Source organism: Helicoverpa zea, chromosome 1, assembly GCF_022581195.2.
Source record: "Helicoverpa zea isolate HzStark_Cry1AcR chromosome 1, ilHelZeax1.1, whole genome shotgun sequence".
NCBI lineage: Eukaryota > Metazoa > Arthropoda > Insecta > Lepidoptera > Noctuidae > Helicoverpa > Helicoverpa zea.
In genome coordinates, this window is record NC_061452.1 from 5,624,702 (window position 1) to 5,646,999 (window position 22,298).

At 37.0% G+C, this 22,298-nt stretch overlaps 1 protein-coding gene across 11 annotated transcripts in view; it reads right to left on the bottom strand.

Annotated features, from left to right (window-relative positions):
• LOC124633096 (low-density lipoprotein receptor) overlaps nt 1-22,298 on the bottom strand; it is a 174,832-nt gene that overhangs the window by 30,108 nt on the left and 122,426 nt on the right. For 8 of the 11 annotated variants that reach the window (XM_047168225.1, XM_047168212.1, XM_047168194.1 and 5 more), the window contains exons 1-2: nt 17,409-17,672; nt 6,601-6,751 (exon numbers count right to left, since the gene is read on the bottom strand). The exons of the other annotated variants lie outside the window; for them this stretch is intronic. In XM_047168225.1, coding sequence (XP_047024181.1) covers nt 6,601-6,751; nt 17,409-17,657 — 400 coding nt within the window. In that variant the 5' untranslated portion in view covers nt 17,658-17,672. Of the gene's footprint in view, nt 1-6,600; nt 6,752-17,408; nt 17,673-22,298 lie in introns of those variants that run through there. 11 annotated transcript variants of the gene reach the window in all.

A 22,298-nucleotide genomic window follows, 5' to 3' on the forward strand; every position in this document is an offset into this window, starting at 1 on the left:
ATTGGTACTCAAACGGATTCGGTGACTGGAAGCCAACACCAACATAGTTGGGGAATAGCTGGATGGATGATAAAATGAGTCATCATCATCAGCAGGTGCATAGGGTAGGATAGTTTCACTTACTCACTATGGTAAGGCTGACCCCACATCAGGCGTGCGCGATCCTCGGGCGTGTGAGTAGCGCGGGAGTCGCGAGCGCGCTGCGTGAACGTCGCGTTTTGCTGCCCTGCGGCATGTGTGAAGAGTGCAAGCGACGCGCTCGCGGCGAGCACGCGGCGCTCGAGTTGCGTTCTGACCCCTTCGCCCGCTATCCCCGCCGCCCGCTAAACGCCTTAGCAGTTAAACGTCAAGGAGAGCGGCGCGTGCGCGCCGCGAGCGCGCTGCAAATGCCGCAGGGCAGCAAAACGCGACGCTCACGCAACGCGCTCGCGACGCACGCGCGGCGCCCGCGCTACTCACACGCCCGAGGATCGTGCACGCCTAATGTGGTGGCCTAAGCCGGGACTCCACCGAAATGTTTGCATTAGTTCACGAATAGGCAAAATGTACGTATCTGTGAGAGTCCACTTCATGTGTTCGTACTTGAAACCTGCAGTTTTGCCAAGATTTTCAGAATGTACGCTCGCAATTTGTCATTTCTTGGTGGAGCCAGCAAATCAAAAGAAACAGAAGTGTTGTATACTGTGCGTCACTACCGCACACCGGGAAAATTTCGCTCTTGCGGAGGACGTTTATATACCATATTTTGTGTCACACGTAAACAGGACGACAGTAAGTATCCACCGAAACACTTTCAAAGATCTGATGAACCAATAAATCAGACCTGACTTGGTCACCTGGGGCCAATCAGAGCTCTATGAAGCGATAATACGCTTTGGCTCCTACTGTTATTGTGGTTTCTGAAAATTTATTCACCTCATTCAACGATGAATGTAATTCTGATGGTACTATGAAGAACACTTGCTTAGCGCAGAAGCAGACGTTGGCAGGTCAACTCTTTTGACTTCTCGAATAGGATACCATTGGTTTTTGTGCAATGCACACCTGCAATGCATTCTGGATTAGGATAGGATATAGGTGGATAGGATTTGCAACAGAGAACAATTCTGTCTTTGTGATTAAATGACATCAAACGTAGTTTTATATAAAAGGTGTTTTTTAGGGTTTTTAGACTTGGCTCGGGTCTTACTGAGACTGTTCGTAATCGTGAACAGTGTATTTGCGATCAGAAGTTGAAAGTAAGCATGTCTCTGGAATGCGGCGCGTAATTTGTACGTTTTCAGACGCATAAAGCATTTTACGTGTGTATGGTATTAAATAGAGAGAGCTCCCATTTCTTACCTGCTCTTTGTATCTGGGCTTCTACCTCACGCTTAGCAGCGCTTGCGAGAGATAGATCCTCATTTCTTCTAGGATTAAGTTTACATATTTTGCATCAGAAAAAATAATTAAGGTCTACTTAATACTACTCACTCAAAGTTATTTGTTTTAAGGCCACCACATTAGTGGAAGATAAGCTAAACTATGTTTATGAAAAAATCCTGATATGAACTCCATCTGTAACTTTAAATGATAATTAATAGTTCCACTAAAGTCAACATTTTTGACATAATGTTCAAAAAATAATTAAGATGGCACCGTTTTAAATTTGGCTGAGAACTATTAATTTTCTTTTCATCAAGGTAATAATTATAGTTGGATTTTGATGTGGCACGGCAAACTGACAAACACTATTGAAATGTCTATCGAAAAATTACACTACGTGTTAAAATATGGTGAATTACGGAAAATACACAACTCCATCTGTTGAAATAATAATCCTCTATAAAGAATGTATGGTAATATTGTCATTTACCACCTCGCTCCTTTGACAAATTGATGATGTATTTTATTTACCACAGATGGAGCTACTTTAACCTTGGCTAAACAAAATTTTCATTTTTTTTTTCTTCCGAAGTTACTTATAAAGGTCTGATTTTCTGTGTAAAGATTAATAATAGGCCGATCAACTAATATAAGTACAACATTCAAATGTACAGTTTTGACAAATAGACTGCGTGTCGTAATATTTTACATCTTGAATTCACAAAATTAATCATATCTTTTGATAGAGTGAATCGATTTCGATGAAACAAAAACTAAGTAATACACCAAGTTACGTAGAATTTTTGTATATAAGCATTGTCTGCATTTAATTCGTAGATTTTACGTGAATCCCGAACAAACAAACAGATAAACAGACAAACAGACAAACAGACAAACAGACAAACAGACAAACAGACAAACAGACAAACAGACAAAAATGACAAAAATGATGGAAATGGGTTCTGTTAGTTATCCTTTAAAATGCTGGCTATTTTTTTTGTCAATTTCTTCAATGTACAAAAATTACTTTTCTACAGATTTATTATATGTATAGATATAGATAATTTCAAACCTTTAAATTAAACCTCCAGACAAATATCGGACAAAGACTTATTATTTTTTGTAAAAATTTCGTTATTAAGTATATCCATTTTACGGCATCGCTCTAATTCCCTCCAGCCTTCGCAGGGGGCGCCGTAAACTGGATCAATCCATTTACGGCTGAAATCACCGTTCAACGTGCGTATAAAACAAGGTTTAAGAAAATTATCGGCGGGTAGCAGCAGCCGGTTTATCTCGAGGTGATTCGAGGCGCGGCAGGGCGGGCACGCGCCGCCAAGCAATTTGTAAACAAAACGCACCCCCGCCGAATAATATCGCCTCGCCGGCATCCACGACTACGTAGCCCTTTTACAGTGTTACCCGTGCGATAAATTCAAGTGTACCATCAGAGATTGTTGGAACGTGAAACGGTATTTCGCACCGTACTTGCCGTAAAAAACTTCACTAACAATAGGTATACACTTCACTTACAAACTGTTGGCTAATTTTACCCCAGAATTTAGGGTAACGTTGAGAGGGGTCATATTAGGTAATAACTTTTGTACGTTTGTATGTGCATGTTATAGTAGTCTTATTCTAAGTCTCGTCGTTACAGTTTATATTCATGCCTTGTCTTTATAATCTTTTCACGTTTAACGCTAAGTATAAAACTTGGCGTATCTTTGTTCTACTATATACTAAGCATGTACGTGAAATGAATGTTATCGTGACAATTATTGTAACGTCTTAAAGAAAAAACCTGAGTTGCTAAAAACTGACAGAATTTAATATTAAGTTACCTACTTTTGGTTCAAAGATCAGAAGACGTAATATCAGCTTAGCCATATTTTTATTTACAATCTCGTGAAGGAACTAAAGATCTAACAGTATAGCTATAGATAATATAATACCATTTATATAAATAGAGCGCAAAATTGCTACATATGATACGTTTTTCTCAGAAATTTCATGTTACCAACGCCGGTAATGATCGTTTCACCGACTATTTTTCAAGACTCGACGAAGGTCATATAGAAAATAAGGTTATTAGGTACGTTATTTTCAATCTTGCTGTCTCCGTCATTTTGGAGATTGTACCTCTATGTTAGTAAAGCATATCGGTATAGCTTTAGTATCCCCGATAGCAGTAACCGATGCGGTTGGGCATACCGCTTCGTAACAGAACACCCTTACCCCCGGAGCACGGCCATTTGCTCGAGTGAAACGTTCACCGTGTAACACCCACATTATTGCCCCCTTCACGCTGGAATGTTAATAGGAGCTTCTTTCAGCCGTCCTGCTTCAATTCATGTTTGAAGCTTATCGCTCCAACTTTCTCATTAATGTTTTACGTGAGATATCCAATTGCTATGTTGTTACTGAAGAAGTATTTAGCTCAGTTAGTAGCAAAATCCTTTACTGCTCAAAGGATTATTGTCTCTTTTCACGACTCTCAGAGGATATTGCATATAATTTAAACAGGCAAGCTCATTCATTACACAGACAAACATTCCTGAAACGTCAAACTAGAATGTGTCATCAAATATTTGATAGGCAATTATCGTAGTTAATTTGGCTTATTAACCCCTATGCAAGTATCCTTACGAGTCGTTAGTGGAGAACAAAGAGATTATTCGACAGTGTACAGTTAATTAATCTGTCGGGTACGGTCCTATTACTCGAACTCGCAATTTAGTCACGCAGTTGTTATACGGCCGATAGATACGTGAATCACTAATCGGGTCCGCAAAAAAAGGCTATAAATGTCTGTGGTATTGAGCCGCGGCCAGACAAGTGGGTGAATCGAAGATACGGCGAGCTGCGCCCGTCCGATAAGCTAGTTCGACAGCTATGTCTTCTCGTGGAATGGAATCACTCTATCGCGAAATGGCGACAAAAATTGCCGTCCGCGAAATTGCCTCTGGAGCCCTTCGTATCTACGATTCTCATTGATGTAATGACATATCGTGTTCACATTCAATCGCACACAGTCGATTTTCGAGTTTCGTTCCTTTGAACTTGTCAAGCTGTCTTCAAGTATTTGGTTAGTAAGAATGAAACGACGGCTTGGAGTATAATGCTTTCGGTTGTTTGATGGGTATTGACCTGGTTTAGTTCAAACTGTTAATAACGCCCAAAATAATCGGCTTCCATGTTGCGGTTTAATTTGAATAATGATATCAAGCCCAATTAACTGTTTCATATTTATCCTGTGGCTTCTCCAAAGATGAGTTTAACCAATTATTGTGAAATTGGATTTTATAATTAGTCGTCCCTGATGTGAGTTAGTAGCGCATTGCCTTTTAATTTTATATACCTTTCCTGGTATTAGGGATATATGTTGCTTTATACCGTAAACTAAATTGCCTACTGAAAATATTATAATTGGAAAATTGCCCATAAGTGAATAATGATAGTCTTCAGGATAATATAAAACTTTTAAATGTATTAAATAACTTAATTATTTAATCGTGATATGCCAAATTACTGATCTTCCTTTAACTTCTAACTTGTGTTTCTTTCGTTAAAATATCACAGCATTTTATGAGCAAGCTTCAAAAGAATAAAGGTGACTGAACAAGGGTTTTATGTTTCAAAAGAGCTTTGTAACAAACTGTGTGTATGTACGCGTATATTCAAAACGGGTTTCTAGTGGGTACGACCTACCTATTTTTTTTCTGTGAAACTTCTTTGAGCTTAGGAGGTATGTACGTGTTGTGTGTTCTTACCGAACTATCACAAACGAGCTCATTTGTATGTTGTTGTGGTTTAGAACACACTTTTATTGTCTTGAAAGTGGAATTAAAAAGTGTATTAAAGTTTCAATTTCCTTGAAATCCACCGCCGACTATGGCCATTTCCGCGAAATATTTTAAACAATGTTCGTTGCGAACTCGGGATGCACAAGCATTAGACCAAATTGTCCCCAAGATGGCAATAGCGCCAGAGCAGCGGGAAATTGTATTACCGGGCCTTACTTGCAGCCAACAGCGATGAGTGCATTCGTTACCGACGTAACTGGGAGCTTTGGAGCGCACTAGCATATGTTACTCGCCTCTTGGCTTGCATATTTGCGAGCTGTGTCTATTATGTTGTCCGAATTAAGGTGGACGAGTAAGCGAAACAGCGATCGACAACGACACGACACCTTGTTGACCCATCGGAAATGAATTTTAGTTCGTGCGCGTAACCAAGTTCTACGAAAAGTTTCGAGATTGGTTTTCTACATGCGTAGCGCTACGTTAGAGCTACGGAAGCGTGGCGAGCGTCACATCTGCTACGACGCGCATCGCCTACGAATTTCATACTTTGTGCTGTCTTATTGTCGACATATTTTACTGTTTTATATTGTATGTGATACAAAGCAAACACTGACTTTATTACAAAAAAACACAACCTGTAGTAAAGTGTCATGTGGGACAATGTAAGCATAACAATCGTGTAATGTAAAGTGGCTGGTTTTCCATATTATATTTTACACGTACCTACCTATTGTAACATTATGTAAATTTGTGAGTTAGACTTGTTTGTACTTAATCGTATTAAAACCATCTACGAGAGCTACGTTTTAACAATGCATTAGTGTTTTAGTCTAAGTAGACTTCTCGGGCATGGTTTCACTGTCCGAATTGAGGGCTCGCTTTCACACATAGGTATGTTTAATGTGCATGACGGACCTATCATTAAATCTCAACTGTTAATATAAAATATTGTATATGTACAAGTAGGTACTATACATTGCTTATCGCTATATTCCAGCCACCCTAAAATATTTGTCTTAGCCAAGTTAAATGTTAGTAGGTACTAGTGAAAACTAAATACAGAGCATTGTTCAAATCTATTCCCTTTAGGCAGTAACAAAATCTAGTTAGAAGCTCCGACGACTATTGCCTTCAAGGCTTCGTTACAAAACTCAATTTGAGAGGACGCCATTCGGTTCGATTGAGTGGCATAACGGTGAAAATCAAATTGGTCACATAAGAGTTGTGAGCTCACGATAAAATTGAGTAACCATAGTTAAATAAAGTTTATATGGTTTAAGTGAACACTGTGGTTGTATTAAGTCGCTATGATTCAAGTGAGTAAATGTACACAGTTAAACTAGTTACCCATGGTTGAATATAGTAATTACAGTTGCATTTGCCAAACCAAACCAACCAAATGTACAACTTAGTAACTAAATATAAAAATTACCTGCACTTTTGTAGTCGTACACCTTTGTGTATGTGTCGTAATCATCGTCATACAGCGTGGCTTCCACCGTCACTGCTAACGCTACCAAACAAATTATCCAAGAGCACGCCATCGCTCCTTCACTTCGAAGTCTTTGTACGCACTCAATACACTAAAATACAAAATACAAACAAATAAGGACGGGAAACAGGATTATAAAACCGAGCACACATGTGCGAAGCTCAGTGATTTTCACGGTTCCTTTTTTAATATCGTTACCAGCCCTACTCGCATAGAGATACTAGCTTACAGCCCGTTTAAAAATCAACGAGCCACTCGACTCCTAGTTTCCATGGGAGTGTTGTAGTGGTATTTATTCGATGTTCGGTACTAGACCTAATTTGTTTACGCACTTATCGTGTACAATTTTGCGAATAAAATTAAAACGTAGTGTACGCGCGTTTTAATGTTTTATTCATATAGGTCACTATTTATATCTGACACAACCGACAGACAGACGACACTCCAAAATTTTAACGCAGTAGCCGATGGCATAAAAATAATAGACAAAAGTTCTCTTTGCCTCCTGGGGTCACCAGTACTAGAAGAGTCATTTTCGGATTTTATTGAGAACAAAATTCAAAATTTCAATGATATTTCGGAAAGGTTATTCAAAATTAATATACATTCAGCCATCACCATCCTACGATACTGCTGCTTTGGCCCCAAATTAACCTACATCTTGCGTGCTTCTCATTTATGGAAGCACATCAACCTTTTGGATCAAATTGATAAAATAATTCGACACACACTTTCATCAATTTTAAATGTGGCCTTGGACGACAAAGCTTGGTCTCAAGCTACACTTCCCATCCGTATGGGTGGGCTTGGCGTCCGCAAAATTTCCAGTATTAGTTTACCGGCATTTATTTCCTCCGTCCATGGCACTGACAAATTGATCAGGAAAATCCTACCTATTACACTGATCAATTTTGAGGTGCCATGCCTGGCGGAGGCTATTAATGCCTGGAAAGTCACATGCCCGAATACCGATCTACCCGCCAACCCATCCTCCCAGAGACAGTGGGATGAGCCGCTCTGCAGAGTAATACGGAAAAATCTCATTGATACGTCAATTACTTCTGCGGAGCGAGCACGCCTACTGGCTGTGGGTGAATGGGAGTCAGGTCTTTGGCTTCACGCATTTCCGTCGGCAAACATAGGCACCATGTTTGACGACACCACTTTCAGACTCGCTGTCTGCCTGCGTCTGGGTGCTTCATGCTGCACTCCTCACCGCTGCCACTGCGGGGAAGCTGTCAACAGCCTCGGTCACCACGGCCTGTCGTGCAGCCGGAGTGCGGGCCGCATACCACGACATGCGAATATCAACGACGTGATCCGTCGGGCTCTTGTTGCCGTCGGCGTGCCAGCCGTACTTGAACCAAATGGTTTGGCACGCGACGATGGCAAGAGACCAGACGGCATGTCGCTATTTCCGTGGAAGATGGGTAGGACTTTAGTGTGGGACGCGACCTGCGTCGACACTCTTGCGCCATCCCATCTTCCTAGAACTGCGTGTTGTGTCGGCTCCGCCGCTTCACAAGCAGAAGACCTCAAACGGCGCAAATATAGTAGCCTTATCGGGAATTACATGTTTGAGCCGTTTGGGGTTGAAACTCTCGGGCCGTGGGGTCCGAGTGCTCACGCGCTTGCAAAGGAAATTTCTAAGCGCCTTGTTGACACTTCTCGTGACCCAAGGGCTGGCTTTTATTTCGCACAGAGGTTGAGCATTGCCATCCAACGTGGCAATGCTGCCAGCCTTCTGGGTACATTACCCGGTGACAGCGATGAGGAGCAATTTTTTGATGCTATGTATTAGTTTTAAGTTGTATATATAAGTTTATTTTTAATTTTTAAAATTAATGTAAATATTATGTAAATATTTGAATAAAATTTTAAGTATGTCAATAAATAAAGAATCCCTATAGGTCACATAGATATCTCTGTATATAAATCTTCAATATTCGGATTAGTTGGAGCAGATTTAACATTAGATAATAAAGATTAACGAATCTGACAGCCAAATAGTGTGCAAACTATCGTATGCCTGAAGTTTAGCGTTAAATTATGAATCTACTGGGAAATACCTGAATTTGTCTCAGATAGTTGGGGTAATCCTATCGACCCTTTGTCTCACGGAGGTCATTTTGTTAAAGTTTACCTCAAAATATTATGATAGAGATATTAATCTTTAAGTTATATGAATTTTCCAATAGTCAAATAAGACCTAAGGTTATTCAAATAAATTCCACAAATGTGTTCAAGTAAAGGTAAGGAATATTCGAGTCTAGAAAAAGTAGGTACTGGCCTTCAGTGCGAGAGCTCAACAACCCGACAAAAAAGGTAAAATATTGGCGTTTTCCCTTTACCGCACATTAGTGCGGTGTAATACGAAAAGTCTATGATTTTCTGACTCGATATTAACGTTGTCGGCGTGGTAATCGATACCTTCTCACACGCGTTCACATATTCTCGGCAAACATCGCGATGATACCGGTTGAGCACTCGATTTTTTCCATTGAATGTGACTCGATATCGACGCTGTCATTCCCGTATAGGCCCTGATATAGTTTTGAATGATTTATTCAAATACGACTTCTTTCGAATGCAGCATGGTAATTTTTTACCTACACGGAGAAATTTAATTTCCAAAGTTGATCACGGTGTGTTAACACTTCATTAGTTACACTTAAAAATGTAATGATTTTAATAAAAAATTCCACTCGTAAAGTACAAAAAAAAACATCCAGTACATACATGCGACTGGCTTGTAAGAATAATTAACTCAGTATTCCTAGAAAGCTCATTTATATTCTACGTTTCTATTACCATTAAACACCCTTAACCTTTGCTATCAGCGCCCATAAAGGGTCTCATTAACAAATAATATAAGTGGAATACTATTCCTCTCTAGCAATAAACAGGGACTTATTTTTCTGCGCGACTGTAATAAATTTCTTCATTCACGTCGTGATTCCGAACCACGTGATACCTAGTTATTTACGATTTAGGGGCGGCTCCCCTAAATGGGGTCAGTGATTATGTATTGAACTGTATGTTTTATAGTCATAAAGTAATGCTTAGGTACTGATTTGATAAGTTAAAGAATCATAAACAAGGTAGTTAGTATAAGACTACTATTATTTTTACATAGGAGGATTGAAATGTGTCCTTGAAGACAGACCTCTAAGTCTCAAAACGTCCACGTAATATTTGTATAGAACTAATTTTAGCCTTTGCTTAATATTATATCAAAGAGCTATGGAAATAAATTGTATCGTACGAAGTAATTATACGGTGGCGGTTTCCTCGTAAATGTATCCGTAAATAAAAAATACTACCGCAATATCTAATAAGTAATTACCTTGTGGAGTATTCTCGGAGGACATCGTAAATCTAATAAACGTCGCTTAGTTTTTCGAACGCAGTAAATATTGCCTTTAATTTACCACCAAATAAAAACATGTGCTGGAATTGATTGACAATGAATTGGGTAATCAATTTAGGTTTTCTACCCAATCTAATACTAGAAAAGACAGGTACCTATTACAAAATTAAAGTAGGTAAACGCATCGCTACTCCCTTTGAGTACAATAGTCTGAGTGCACTCTAATATTATTGGACTATAACCATGCAACATGAGACCAAAAACGACTGTAAATTCAAAATCTTTAGGAAGGATGAATTCTATTTAAAATGGTGTTTCAATAAAATTCTTCAGTAAACATATCCATTTAAAAACTCAGGCCTACATCACAGAAAGATAAAAACATGAGTAGTTCTAATAACTTTCCCGTAGCGAAATAGCGTAAATGGACCAGTGAAACGTGAATAAACAACAACCGTCAGTTACAATTAAGGTGTGCGGGCAAAGCAAACTAGTGCATTAATAATTCCTGGCATTCCAGAGCCGGTTACACGACGCTGTTTGATTGAGCAATCAAACTTTGATAAGGATTTCTACGATACAGCTGCAATGCTAGTCTCCTAGATATCTGTGGCTAGTCCAAAGCCCGCCTTATTTAATCTGTAGACAGTGACTCAAATTAGCGCATACCAGTAGAATTTGCGGTCCACAAAATTTTGCTTTTGAATAACTAAACACGTTGAATGCTAATATGGACCCCACTACACGACTCGAATGTTTCCGAGCCGCCTACATTACCTACATTTATCAAATAAAATATTAAATAAGATAAACGAAAGGCTTTGTACAACATGTTATTGGACACAAGGCAGGTAAAGAAAATTTATGAAGATGTAGTTTATTTTTATCTACGTCCAGAGATACAAGACGGTTAGAAAGAAATAAAAGATCGCTCTGAGACGGTTTTTTCCGACATACAGCGTTACGCAGTAATTTATTGCGCCCTCTGAACCTAGAGGTTATTGCTGGAAATTAACAAAGGAACAAAATGTTTTTTTTTTTATATTTGAACCGAAAAAAATGTGAATTGTAAGTACATATCAAATCGATCATGCTTAAAACAAATAACAGCATAACCACTTATTAAGCGTTACCTAACATACTATGTTATTAGGTATATATTCTACATTATGTTGAAAAGAATTAAAGTCCTCAATGCTTCAATGGTACCTATGTACGTTATAATGAGCAATCATTTCGGCACGAGGCTGTACTTAACACTGCTTAAAATTGTTCATTACATTTGTGAGCATTTCAAAACCACAACTTCAAAACTGTTGTTTAAACTTGATAATTATTCAAATTCTATTTTCTGAATAAGACAGCTATTAATTTAGCGTATATCGCTTACCTTGACGTACCGAATCACAGCTTATTGAAACGTTATACTCGGGTTAAGTAGCACTGAGAAGTTATTTGCGCGCCCGGTTGCCAATATTGTGGCTTAGATTATAACTTTGATGAAAAGTTTTGCATGCAAATTAGGCGTGTTTCGAAAACGAGGTCTGCCCTGTCGGAACCACGCGCACAAGTGTGGTCGCTGTTTAAAAAGGCGCGCTTATCGCCCTCCCAAAATCCTTATTAATTCCATGTAAACTCTGATAGATCGGAGCGAGTCGAAAATTAATTACTCCGAACTTCAGGGACCCGTCAATTACACCGCGCCATTATTCTATTCGGACTCCCCACATTGCGGGCGGCATGATCTAAACGAGTTTGATTGTACAAATAATGACTAACTGTTCAGTAAAGTTAAATTTTTACAGCTAATCAAAACGTATAAAACAAAACCACAATTTAATTTGTCCAATCCTAAAAACTCGTTTGTAGAAGTAATAACTTGGTGCTTATAAGTTGTGTAACTCACTTTAAAGTTGTTTATGGATAGGTTATGAAAAGCTTTATAAAAATGAGTTATGGAACAAAACACATTAACTCGAACTTTGCAGACAATTAACTGCAATTGTATTACGTGTACTTGACGAGTACAAGTGTACAATGAAAAGGAAAAAATACGCTACAAACCGCTTTCAGAACTTTTTAATTTAAAGTTTCGTTTAAAAATTGTGTAAAGTTTCTAGACATGCCACGTTTTGTTCAGATGTTTAAGTCCTTGATTCCTATTTCTTTTGTGTGTTATATTAGTGTACACGAGGATATTAAAGTGTGTGTTATACTTAAACAAACTCGAGACCCAATAAACCACAATATTGGGTCGGAGTTCGAGAAGCTTATTAATTTGCTTTTCTCTGTTATAAAGTAAACAAGAGGCAGTGAAAGTAATTAAAATAACCACTATAGGGAATCCCTATGATTTACTGCCAACACTTTGACTACTACTTTTTATGTGGGCAGTAATGAAAAAGAAAATATTCTAGAATACTCAATTGTTAACCACCAATTAGATAAGATTTAGAAATTCAAACCATAAATTACGCATTCCTGTTACACGTTTACATTACATATGCGTTATACATTTGCATATACATTTGCGTAAAAGAACAAATTCTACAGAGAGAAAGAAATCTCCTAGTCAGACCTTTGAATTTCCCTTTTTTACGACTTCATTAAACTGTGCGCGTGTTAAACGAGCCATGTACGTGGGTCGTAATTTTCCTTGAAACCGCAAGGAGCTCGCGATCGACACTGACGACCATATAATTAACAACCTCTGTCAAATTCACACCCATTCGTCTCTTTTAAACCACGCCTCCTTTACTTATTTGAATAGAACAGGACAGAGTGTCATTTGCAGGCGCCTTAAAATGCCTAGAAAAATCCTGAGAATTAATAGTGATCGAGTGGCATAATATTTCTTAGTTTCTATCTTCATTTTGAGAGCAATTTTAGTAATTTTGTAAGTTCAGAATTAGTTATAATGTGATAAAAATGTAGGTTTTCTTAATTGGAAAAAGCGTAAAGAATAAAGTTAGTTATTTTACACAGTCTTTATATAAAATTTTCCCGTGAAAAAAACTTTTAGTGTTAGATTCGGTAGGTAAGTTAAGATAATATAAGAGATTCTCTAATATTCCACTACTTGTCATCATTTTAATTCAATTAATTTGGATATTTATATAGGTACGTGAACGCACATTGAACAATTAAACAAAGTTTAATTAAAAATAAGAATTTCGTGTCACAGGTCAGTTGGTCACCATTCAAACTCTTTTACAACACAGTATGTAAATCACTCGTGCATGCATTTGCATCAGATACCATATTGGACGCCCAGTACGTTTTGGAGTTACTTAACGTTTTATTTATTCTTTTATTTCTGAAATAAAATTTCAAGTATGTAAGTCTATATATCTAGGGATAAAAATATTATATCACTTTTAGGCTTTGTATTACATACATATATCTTTTTCAATTCAGAATGTGTAAGGAATCTTAAACCTCATCGGATTTTACGGTTTCGGTCCCTCAACTTTTTTATATAACGTAGAGTGAAATAGATACCTAGGTCCTATGTATTGTAGATACTTACTTAGATGATAGCGATAACCGATGTTATATGATATAACCAACACTACTAGTTACGGGCCCAGATACAATAGCGTTCATAACACAACATTTTACAATAACACAGCCAGACAACGTAATTATGTTTATTTTTCTCAAACGTTGGCGGCCGGGCGTAGGTACAGGAGAACTATTAATTTTCTAATCGCAAAAACTGCCTAAAGCCTATGAAATAGAACAGTATCTTTCAAGTCTTTCATTTCTCAAAATCGTTACTAGTCTGCAATGTCAAAGTTCAAATAAAGTTTAAACTTGTGACCTATCTTGTAACATTCAGGGCATAGACGAGAATAGTTAAATGTAAATAGCAAAAAATAAATTGCGTTCCTTTCTGCGGATTAATCGTCGAAAGTTCTTATGTTATATCCATATTTTTATAAGCATTTATTTTTTCGTATGAAGAGTTGATACGCGTAGCTAAGTAATCAAATTCAAAAAACGTTTTTATCTCACGTCTGTTATTTATTTTGAACATTTCCGTCGATTGTGTGGCGGATGATCCCACGTACAATTTTGAATGTTGCCGAGATGTATTCTAAGCCACCTCCATATTACATAAAGTTCACCCGTTCGCAGAAAACTCGAGAAATGTCAAGGTTTTACGAATATGATGAGCAACATCCTTTCCTTAATGGGAATATTTTAATACCAGGGTTTATTCGTGGCTTTGTCAAAGGAGAGAAAATGGATTCCGAGTACCGTACCGATACCTACCATGGCAAATCCACGTTCGATTTGTGGGTAGATCGTAGGATCTGTTGTATGTATGGGAACGCACGTGTATGCATACATGAATAACAATATTCGCGTACTTGTACTTGCTGATTAAACAAGCTGTGGTTCCATATGTATAGGACCAGTCCCTCTAAAGTCAGGTTTTCAGTGTTCAGGTCTTAAATGATGCACTACTTCATATAATTGAACATAATGAGTTCAACATTGAGTTAATATATTCATAATAATATGGGAAATGGCCAGCAAGATGATGTTTAACAAAAAAATTGAAGTGAAACTAGCACTTATATTATGACAAAAAGTTAAGCTTAAGCTCAGAAATTATAAAAGATAGATTAAAACGTATGTTCAACTTATATGAAATTGACAATAGAGAACATAATAACGAGTGCGACAGAATAAATTGGTAGGTACTTTGATTGTTATGACAGAAATAACGACAGATGCTAGTCTAAACTAGATAGGTATCCTCCCTCTCTAGAAATTAAAACTTTCGCCATTACAGAGCTAAAATTAAATTTTTAAATTAGATGAGCAAACAAGGAATACTCAGCCAAAATGAAACATTATTTTTTATTGATTAATAAAGAAAATTAATGGATTAAAACTATAGGTACTTATACAAGCTTTTCAGTTCAAGTCGGTTCTCCTACACCGACCATTTGATTTTGAAGGAGTTCTGAGTCCGTCTATTCTGAGAAATCTCATCGAATAAGTTACAATATTTGCCAAGTAACGGAAATATGAAAATGTAACGTAAATCGTTTCAGACAGCAAGTATCGCGCACTGGCAGATTACTCTCGATAGACCTTGTCGAAATTGATTGGAATTCTATCTATCACAGGTTTACTGAACCGTCTAAGAATAAGATGGTTTTTCCGACACCCTTTTGGCTTAAATTGCTCTTTTCTTTGGCCTTTTTATACCGAACCATAATACCGGACCTACAGTACAAACCTAAGCAGAAGTGTACTATCAGTTGATTTAATCTAAAAGTACAGTTTATTTATTAAAAAGTTATTACTCTGGCTCGTCCCATCCGTGGTTATTAGCCGTGGCGTGTTATTTTCCGTAATAGATTCGTGTTTAAGTGGCCCGACTTGACATCAAGAGCGATGGTAGTGTAAGGACGTATTAAGAAAGTTGCCAATCCAGCTTAGGCTTCCGATCGCGTACTTCATAGAAGCACTTTTCTTGTGAATAATATCCATATACTTTGTATGATGGATTGGTAACGTCAATGCCTAAATTATTTTTTGAATTTTGATTCGCTTGCTAATCTAAGGAATCCTTGCTACAATTTCAAAAGATGTTTGATGCGCACCTTTAGTAAAGGTAATGAATTTTAAACCGATGTTTTATCTAGTACCTCAGAGGTCCATTTTATAATTTTTGTCACGTCTCTAACTTTAAAATAACTCCAAACTTTACCTTTTACTCTAAGAAATTCATTTGTGTAAAGAAAAAGAAGTTAAAATCCTTTTTAACTTGGAATCCCCTTGGCGTACTAAAAGCCAAAATTATCCTTAAGAATATGATTTCATATTTAATAACTACAATAACACGGCAATTAAAACAAAATTTGGACAGTCCCCAACTTAAGCTTGGATTAAGTTGTTTTTCGATGTTCATTTTAATGAGGAGTCTATGTTGGACAATGTAAACATTAACGAGTCCCGTGTAAATACAAACTTTCCCGGAAGGAATAAGATACTTGACATTCTTTTCAATGCGCAAAACAAATTAAAACTGGAATGAGAAAGTAAATTGGGTTTAACTGAGAAAAAATAAAAGAAAATAATTAAAATGTGTTTACTGCGCTGGGTGGTGTAAATATTGGGCGTTGTATATAGCTCGTAAAATATGTATAAAGTTGCGTTACATAAACATTGCCCCCAATTAAGAGTCGGCGTCATAAAGGGCCAGCGAGTTTCGCACGCGACTGTACTTGGTTATCATCCCAGATAGAAACTCGCCCACGAGCGGCGGGTCCGGATCGAAAGCGCAGTTTTATGGTTTTTACTAGCGTGTGAGGCCACATTGCACGAGTGCCCGACAAGTAGAGTAGGACGGCACATGGGAATCAGATCCCATATACTCGTACTATGGTATACTACGATGTTTATCCTAGGTACCTAGTCAAAGTCCATTTACCATGTAATAAAATTAGTTTAAAGCTAAATGAAAATATTTATGCATCTTGGCGGTTTTAAGTACTTATTTACATTCACAAACAATAAATCTTGAGTATGTTTAATTCATCGACCGCGACCTACGTTCTGTTTATGTTGCAAAGTAAATCATTTCACTCATTTATTTGTACAGCTTAACGTTTGTTGAAACTTTGTACACATAAAACATTCTATAAATACAATTTAAAGTAATTTAATTTAACGCTGCCTATGACCGTTTAAACACATTTCACTAATAATAAATGCTAGCTGCTGTAATGTTAAACACATACGTTGTTAATCACATTTCATTTCATTACCTAATTCAGTTTTGTTTGTGTTTGTTTTTCGCACAAAATTACTGAATATATTGACGGTCGTTTCGACGCTGGCGTTCATATGAATACAAATAGGGTGCTGTCAGTTCACACATACACGATAGCAAAGCGATTAGGTACCTATTTATTTTAATAAGTGTCTATTATATAGTGGCTAGTTAATGAAGCCAAGAGTTTTCACTTAGCAATCTAGCCGGATCGAGCGGCATACAGACTCATGTTTATAAACTGCGATTTTAATCGATAGTTTAGCAATTATAATATTTTACTTGACATAAATTAATCTATGCTTATATCAGTTAACCGTTACAGGAAGAATAAAATACTATAACTAGATACCCAGATTGTTGACACAATAAACACTTGCCATTTGTAATGCTATTCTTATCCTTATCGTATTGTTGGAATAGTTTTGTGAATCGTTTCTTAAAACTAAATTAGTTTTTGTTTGTGCTTTATCAATCTTTAAATATTTATTCGTTGTAAAGCAATCTAAATACTTTAAATTGCCATAAAACAAAGACAAAAGGAACCGTCAAAATCACATCGACACTTCATTCACAACAAACCTCCGTCACACGTAATAGAAAAAGACGATCAGACGCTGCGTAAGTAAATAAAATAGAGAAGCTGACGCGTAATGAGCGAGTCGCGCGGACAGGGAGGCGCGAGCGAGCGCGCCGAGCGCCGGGACTAGAATGCGGGGGCGCGAATCCACCACCAGCATCCAGCTTTTCCCTCTCCCCTCCCGCGCGCACCCTGCCCCGTACCCCCACGTCTGATAACCTGCTACTTCGGAAGTCACTAAACTCCGTCATGAATGTTACCCAGGCACCAACACCCGACTTGTGAAAGAAAATGTGAATTTTATTGAAAAGGGGTCGCTGTTGCGCCACTAACCTCTCTTTGTGTGAAAATCGATGCTTTATCGCCTATTAGGTGTTACGAAATGAACTCGTGTCGCGGCCGAGAATGTCAGCGTTTGTCGGCACTAAAAGCTTTGTACAAGTTAGGTTTATTATTGTACTCACGAATGTAGGATTAGGGACGAAAGTAGACATCTATTTGAAATAAAAGCTTAGGTATACAATGTGCATCTCGTATGAAATGTCTAAGCTTATCCTATTACAAAAAGGCAAGTCTATTTATTTGATCCCTAATTGTAATGCAACATAAAATAAGGACTAAAACAAAACATGATCTGATACGACATAATGACTTCTTACGTCAGACATAATTATGGCGCGCAATTCGCAAAGCTCGGTGCAAGCGCCGTTTAAATTGCATCAGTCAACTTTACCTGACAGATCCTTTCCAATGAACTTAATTACATCTGATGAAATATAAGCTATGTTTACACTCCTATCATTTACCTACTTCTTGGAATAACATGAGTATGGGTTTTGTTAAAGTTTTATGTAACTATTCCTACTTATTATAAGGTTTAAATTTGAGAAAACTAACCTAACAACGTTTAACTAACGTTTTGTTTCGTAAAACAAAGTTTTGAATCATTTTCAATTACACAAATTATAATCTATAATATAAAAATGAATCGCAAAATGTGTTGGTAAGCGCATAACTCAACAACGCCTGGACCAATTTGGCTAATTCTTTTTTTGTTGTGTTTGTTATTGTCAGGAGAAGGTTCTTATGAAAAAAAAAATAGGGTAAAGTAGAGAAGTCAGATGACGGGAGCGAAGCCGCGGGCAAAATGTAGTAATTAAATAATTTCATCAATTGAATTATTAATTTACAAAAATCGGTACCTGTAATTATGTACATAAATTATCAAACTGAAATAAACAAGAGCCTACTACTAATTGCCCAATTCAATTCATTACAACTTTGAAAGATACTAATTAGCTACTCGAATTATAGAAAAATCTGAATTTACTCAGAACGTACCCAAGCCTTTGGGTATTCAATACTAATTTATAATATTTCGTACTTGGAAAATATTGCTCATAATAACTAGAACTAATCCGGTTAGGCTTGGTTCTTGAAATGCCCTTCAAATTCCAATAATTTAATTAAAGTTTTTCAACTTTTAGTGAAAAACTTGAACTATGAATTAAGCAGTCACACAAAATCAAAGTAAGAACCTTCTTGAATTTCGTAAGTAGGCACACGAAGTCCAAAGCCGACAAGCTGGGTCATAATTTTGTGACCGCTATAGTTGCCTAAGTCTGTGACCACAAGGAAGAGTAAATAATACCAAATCATGGCTGTTCACTTTGCTTCGGACTTCACCAAGAAGCTTAGCAAAGTCAGCAGCGGAAGGGTCAACTTTGCACACCTAGCCATCTGTACGGAAAGCCGGCTTAAATACTATGGCAATGTCTTGCAAGTTAGAGCGATATTTACCTATGAATAATTTGGAGTGACGTTAGAGTTCGGCTACTGGAAAGGATGTAAATAAACAGTTCACCGCTGCGAAGTTATATGCTGTTCAGGTGCTATTTCGTACAAATTATAAATATTGTTCATGTCGTGATATCTTAGCCTTGCGTATACTGAATGATTAAAGAGTGTTTTAAGTATGAATGTGGGTGGATGAAAGAGAGAAGAAGACCGAAAAAAGATGGACGGGGAGGAAAATTGGGACCAGGGCAGGGAGAACAAGAAAGCATAACGCATTAGCCTTTGATATAGAAAGAAACGGCTTCATAATTTTGCTACTTACGTTACAAGATTCGTCTTTAGTCAAACAGCTGACTTTAAGAAGCCCTTTTAAATGAGGTCGTTATAATTTTTGCGTCATACATCATTATGTTTGCTTAAACTGTATAGCTTCCTTGTTGAAAGTACAATAATATATTTACGACATATGCAATGTTCCACAAAAAATGACTTTGATTAACGACCCCAACACAAATGAGCTAGAGTTTTGTAAACGGCTAAATATATTTATTGCATTGCTCTCGGACGAAGGGAAACATCGTTAGGCTACCCGCAAAAAGCCCGCAAAGGCGTGTATAAACAAAGATATGATAAAAATGGTTATCCCTAATACTGGCCGTTTACCACGGATGGTTGACATTTACGACTATCTTGCGATACGTAAAATATGTTTGCGAATTTATTGAAATAACAACAATATTGATGGATGGATTATTGAAGCGATCTTTGTTTGGATACGAAGGCGGCATGTGGTACCTACATTATTGCGATTAGTCTATTCTGTCAAAGGAATCTCCTTGGTTCCACACTGTTGTGATACCGAAGTGTTTGAGTCCACATTCTCCATAGTACAAAGCTTTTGTAGTAGCAGTGATGCAATTTACTTAATATGCATATCATCTTTGGTATATTGTGCACCTACAAACATCGCCTCTGTGCTCTGTGCCCTAGGTAGGAGCCAGCTTTTATCCGATAAACTGAAATATCTATGCGCATAAAGAAAAAACTTACATTCTTAGAACTTTAAACCAAAACTACACAACTTAAACTTGAACTATAGCAAAATATTGGGTTCATAATTTGATACTATTTATCGTTTTAAAATTAATATTTTCTATCAGCACTTTAGAGACAAAAAAGCAGCAAAAACCTATTCCACTCGCAAAACTTAAGTTAGAAAACAATATGGCACCAACATTTCCAATTCGCTTTTTTGTTGGGCCTCCTACTTTTTCGAGTTACTTAAGAAAACTTATTTTCACACATCCATTTATCAAAACTGATGGACCGAAACACCAATAATGGTACATTAATTTCACGTGATATACGCCAAAATAATTGCATAAAAAACACTCAAAGCAAAGGATATTTTTATGTGGATTATAATTTGTAATAAATATTCATATGCTTTTAACTTAGCGAAGCCTTTGACGAACGTATGATTACCAGCCTTCATATAAGTTGAAAGCCGGGTAGGGAATTAATAATAATATGATGCGTCGAATATAATTGCAACTTTGTAACGTATCAAAGTCATTTAAAATTGTCGTTGTGGTAGGTTAACAGATAATCGCTAGTGAGTGGATATTTCCACCAATGAAGATATATGTATGTTAAGGAACTAGAAAAGTAGTAATGAGTTACTTTATTGATTTCTGACACTTACGCGAATATTAGACATTTAAATAAAACTACTTTTACGGATTTTATCGCGTTATATTAATATTATTTAATCCCGACGTTTCGGATCCTTTACAGCATCCATGGTCACGGGCAGACTGAACGATTGATGACTGATGGGACGGGATGAAACGTCGGAATTAAATAATATTAATATAACGCGATAAAATCCGTAAAAGTAGTTTTATTTAAATGAGTTACTTTGTTGTCTGGCTTTCTATTTGTGTTTAGAATGGATAGAAAGGAATATATTCGCTTGAAATACTTACAAATTGTAACCAATCAAAGGATTTAATTAAAAATTGTGACAAAATTAACCGCTGATCTATGTCCAACCTAAGTCAATTGAAAAACCAATTTAGTCTCTTTGACCAATGATTTAAAGAAAGTGGCAGTGGATGGAGCGCGCGGCCCATGACGGGGTTGGTTTGCGTTCGTTGATGATGATGATAAATTTAGGCTTTGCTGGTTTAGGGATAATCTAAGACGTTTAAGGCAGGGTGGAGTGATGACTTGCGCAAAACGGCTAGCAGGAGCTGGATGCGAGCAGCCGAAAATCGATCTCAGTGGCGTGCACTTGGAGAGGCCTATGTCCAGCAGTGGACTGCTATAGGCTGATGATGATGATGATGAAGACGTTTAATAAATCGCTTTCGAGAAAAAAATCTTTCTAAAAAGGGGTTGAAGATTCATGCAAGTTTACTTTACCTACTTTTACCAAGTGGACCTATTGTTTGCTTGAACTATTGAACCATAGTTTTTGCAATAAGTTCTTAGAATTTATATGAATCAATAAGCTAAAGTCCATTTGTAACAACAGACAAAAGTTATTATGTAAATGATAATAAAATAAGTCGTCACAGTTGTCTATAAATATAAACATCAGGATGAACAGCTGTCTGTGTTCTACTGCGTCTAAATAATAACCGGTATCTTATCGATGTGGGCGGAAAATTGCATCAGGGAAATAGCTACCGAATGATATCCCAGAGTTATTACGTTTTACGCATTTGCAAAAGAATTTTGATTTAGAATTTGCCAATAAATATTTGTATTTTAAAATATCCCCTAAAAATCTATTTTGTTGTACATACCTACGCCGAACTGTATCAGATATGAAAATTTAATAAAGCTACTTTTTAACTTTGAACCGAATAACATCTTAAATTGCGTACTTATCTTAAAAATTCAAGAAGCCATTTTCGATGGGAATTCCTTATAAATACAGTAATACTGAAAAAAAGCTTTAAGAATTTCAACGTGATTTTTCTGTTAGTCCTCGAAAGTTATTTTCGGATATAGCCGGGGATTTGTCAAGTACAAACACAGTGAAATGTTTAGTTAGTAATTTCGACACAAATCTCGTATTATTGTGA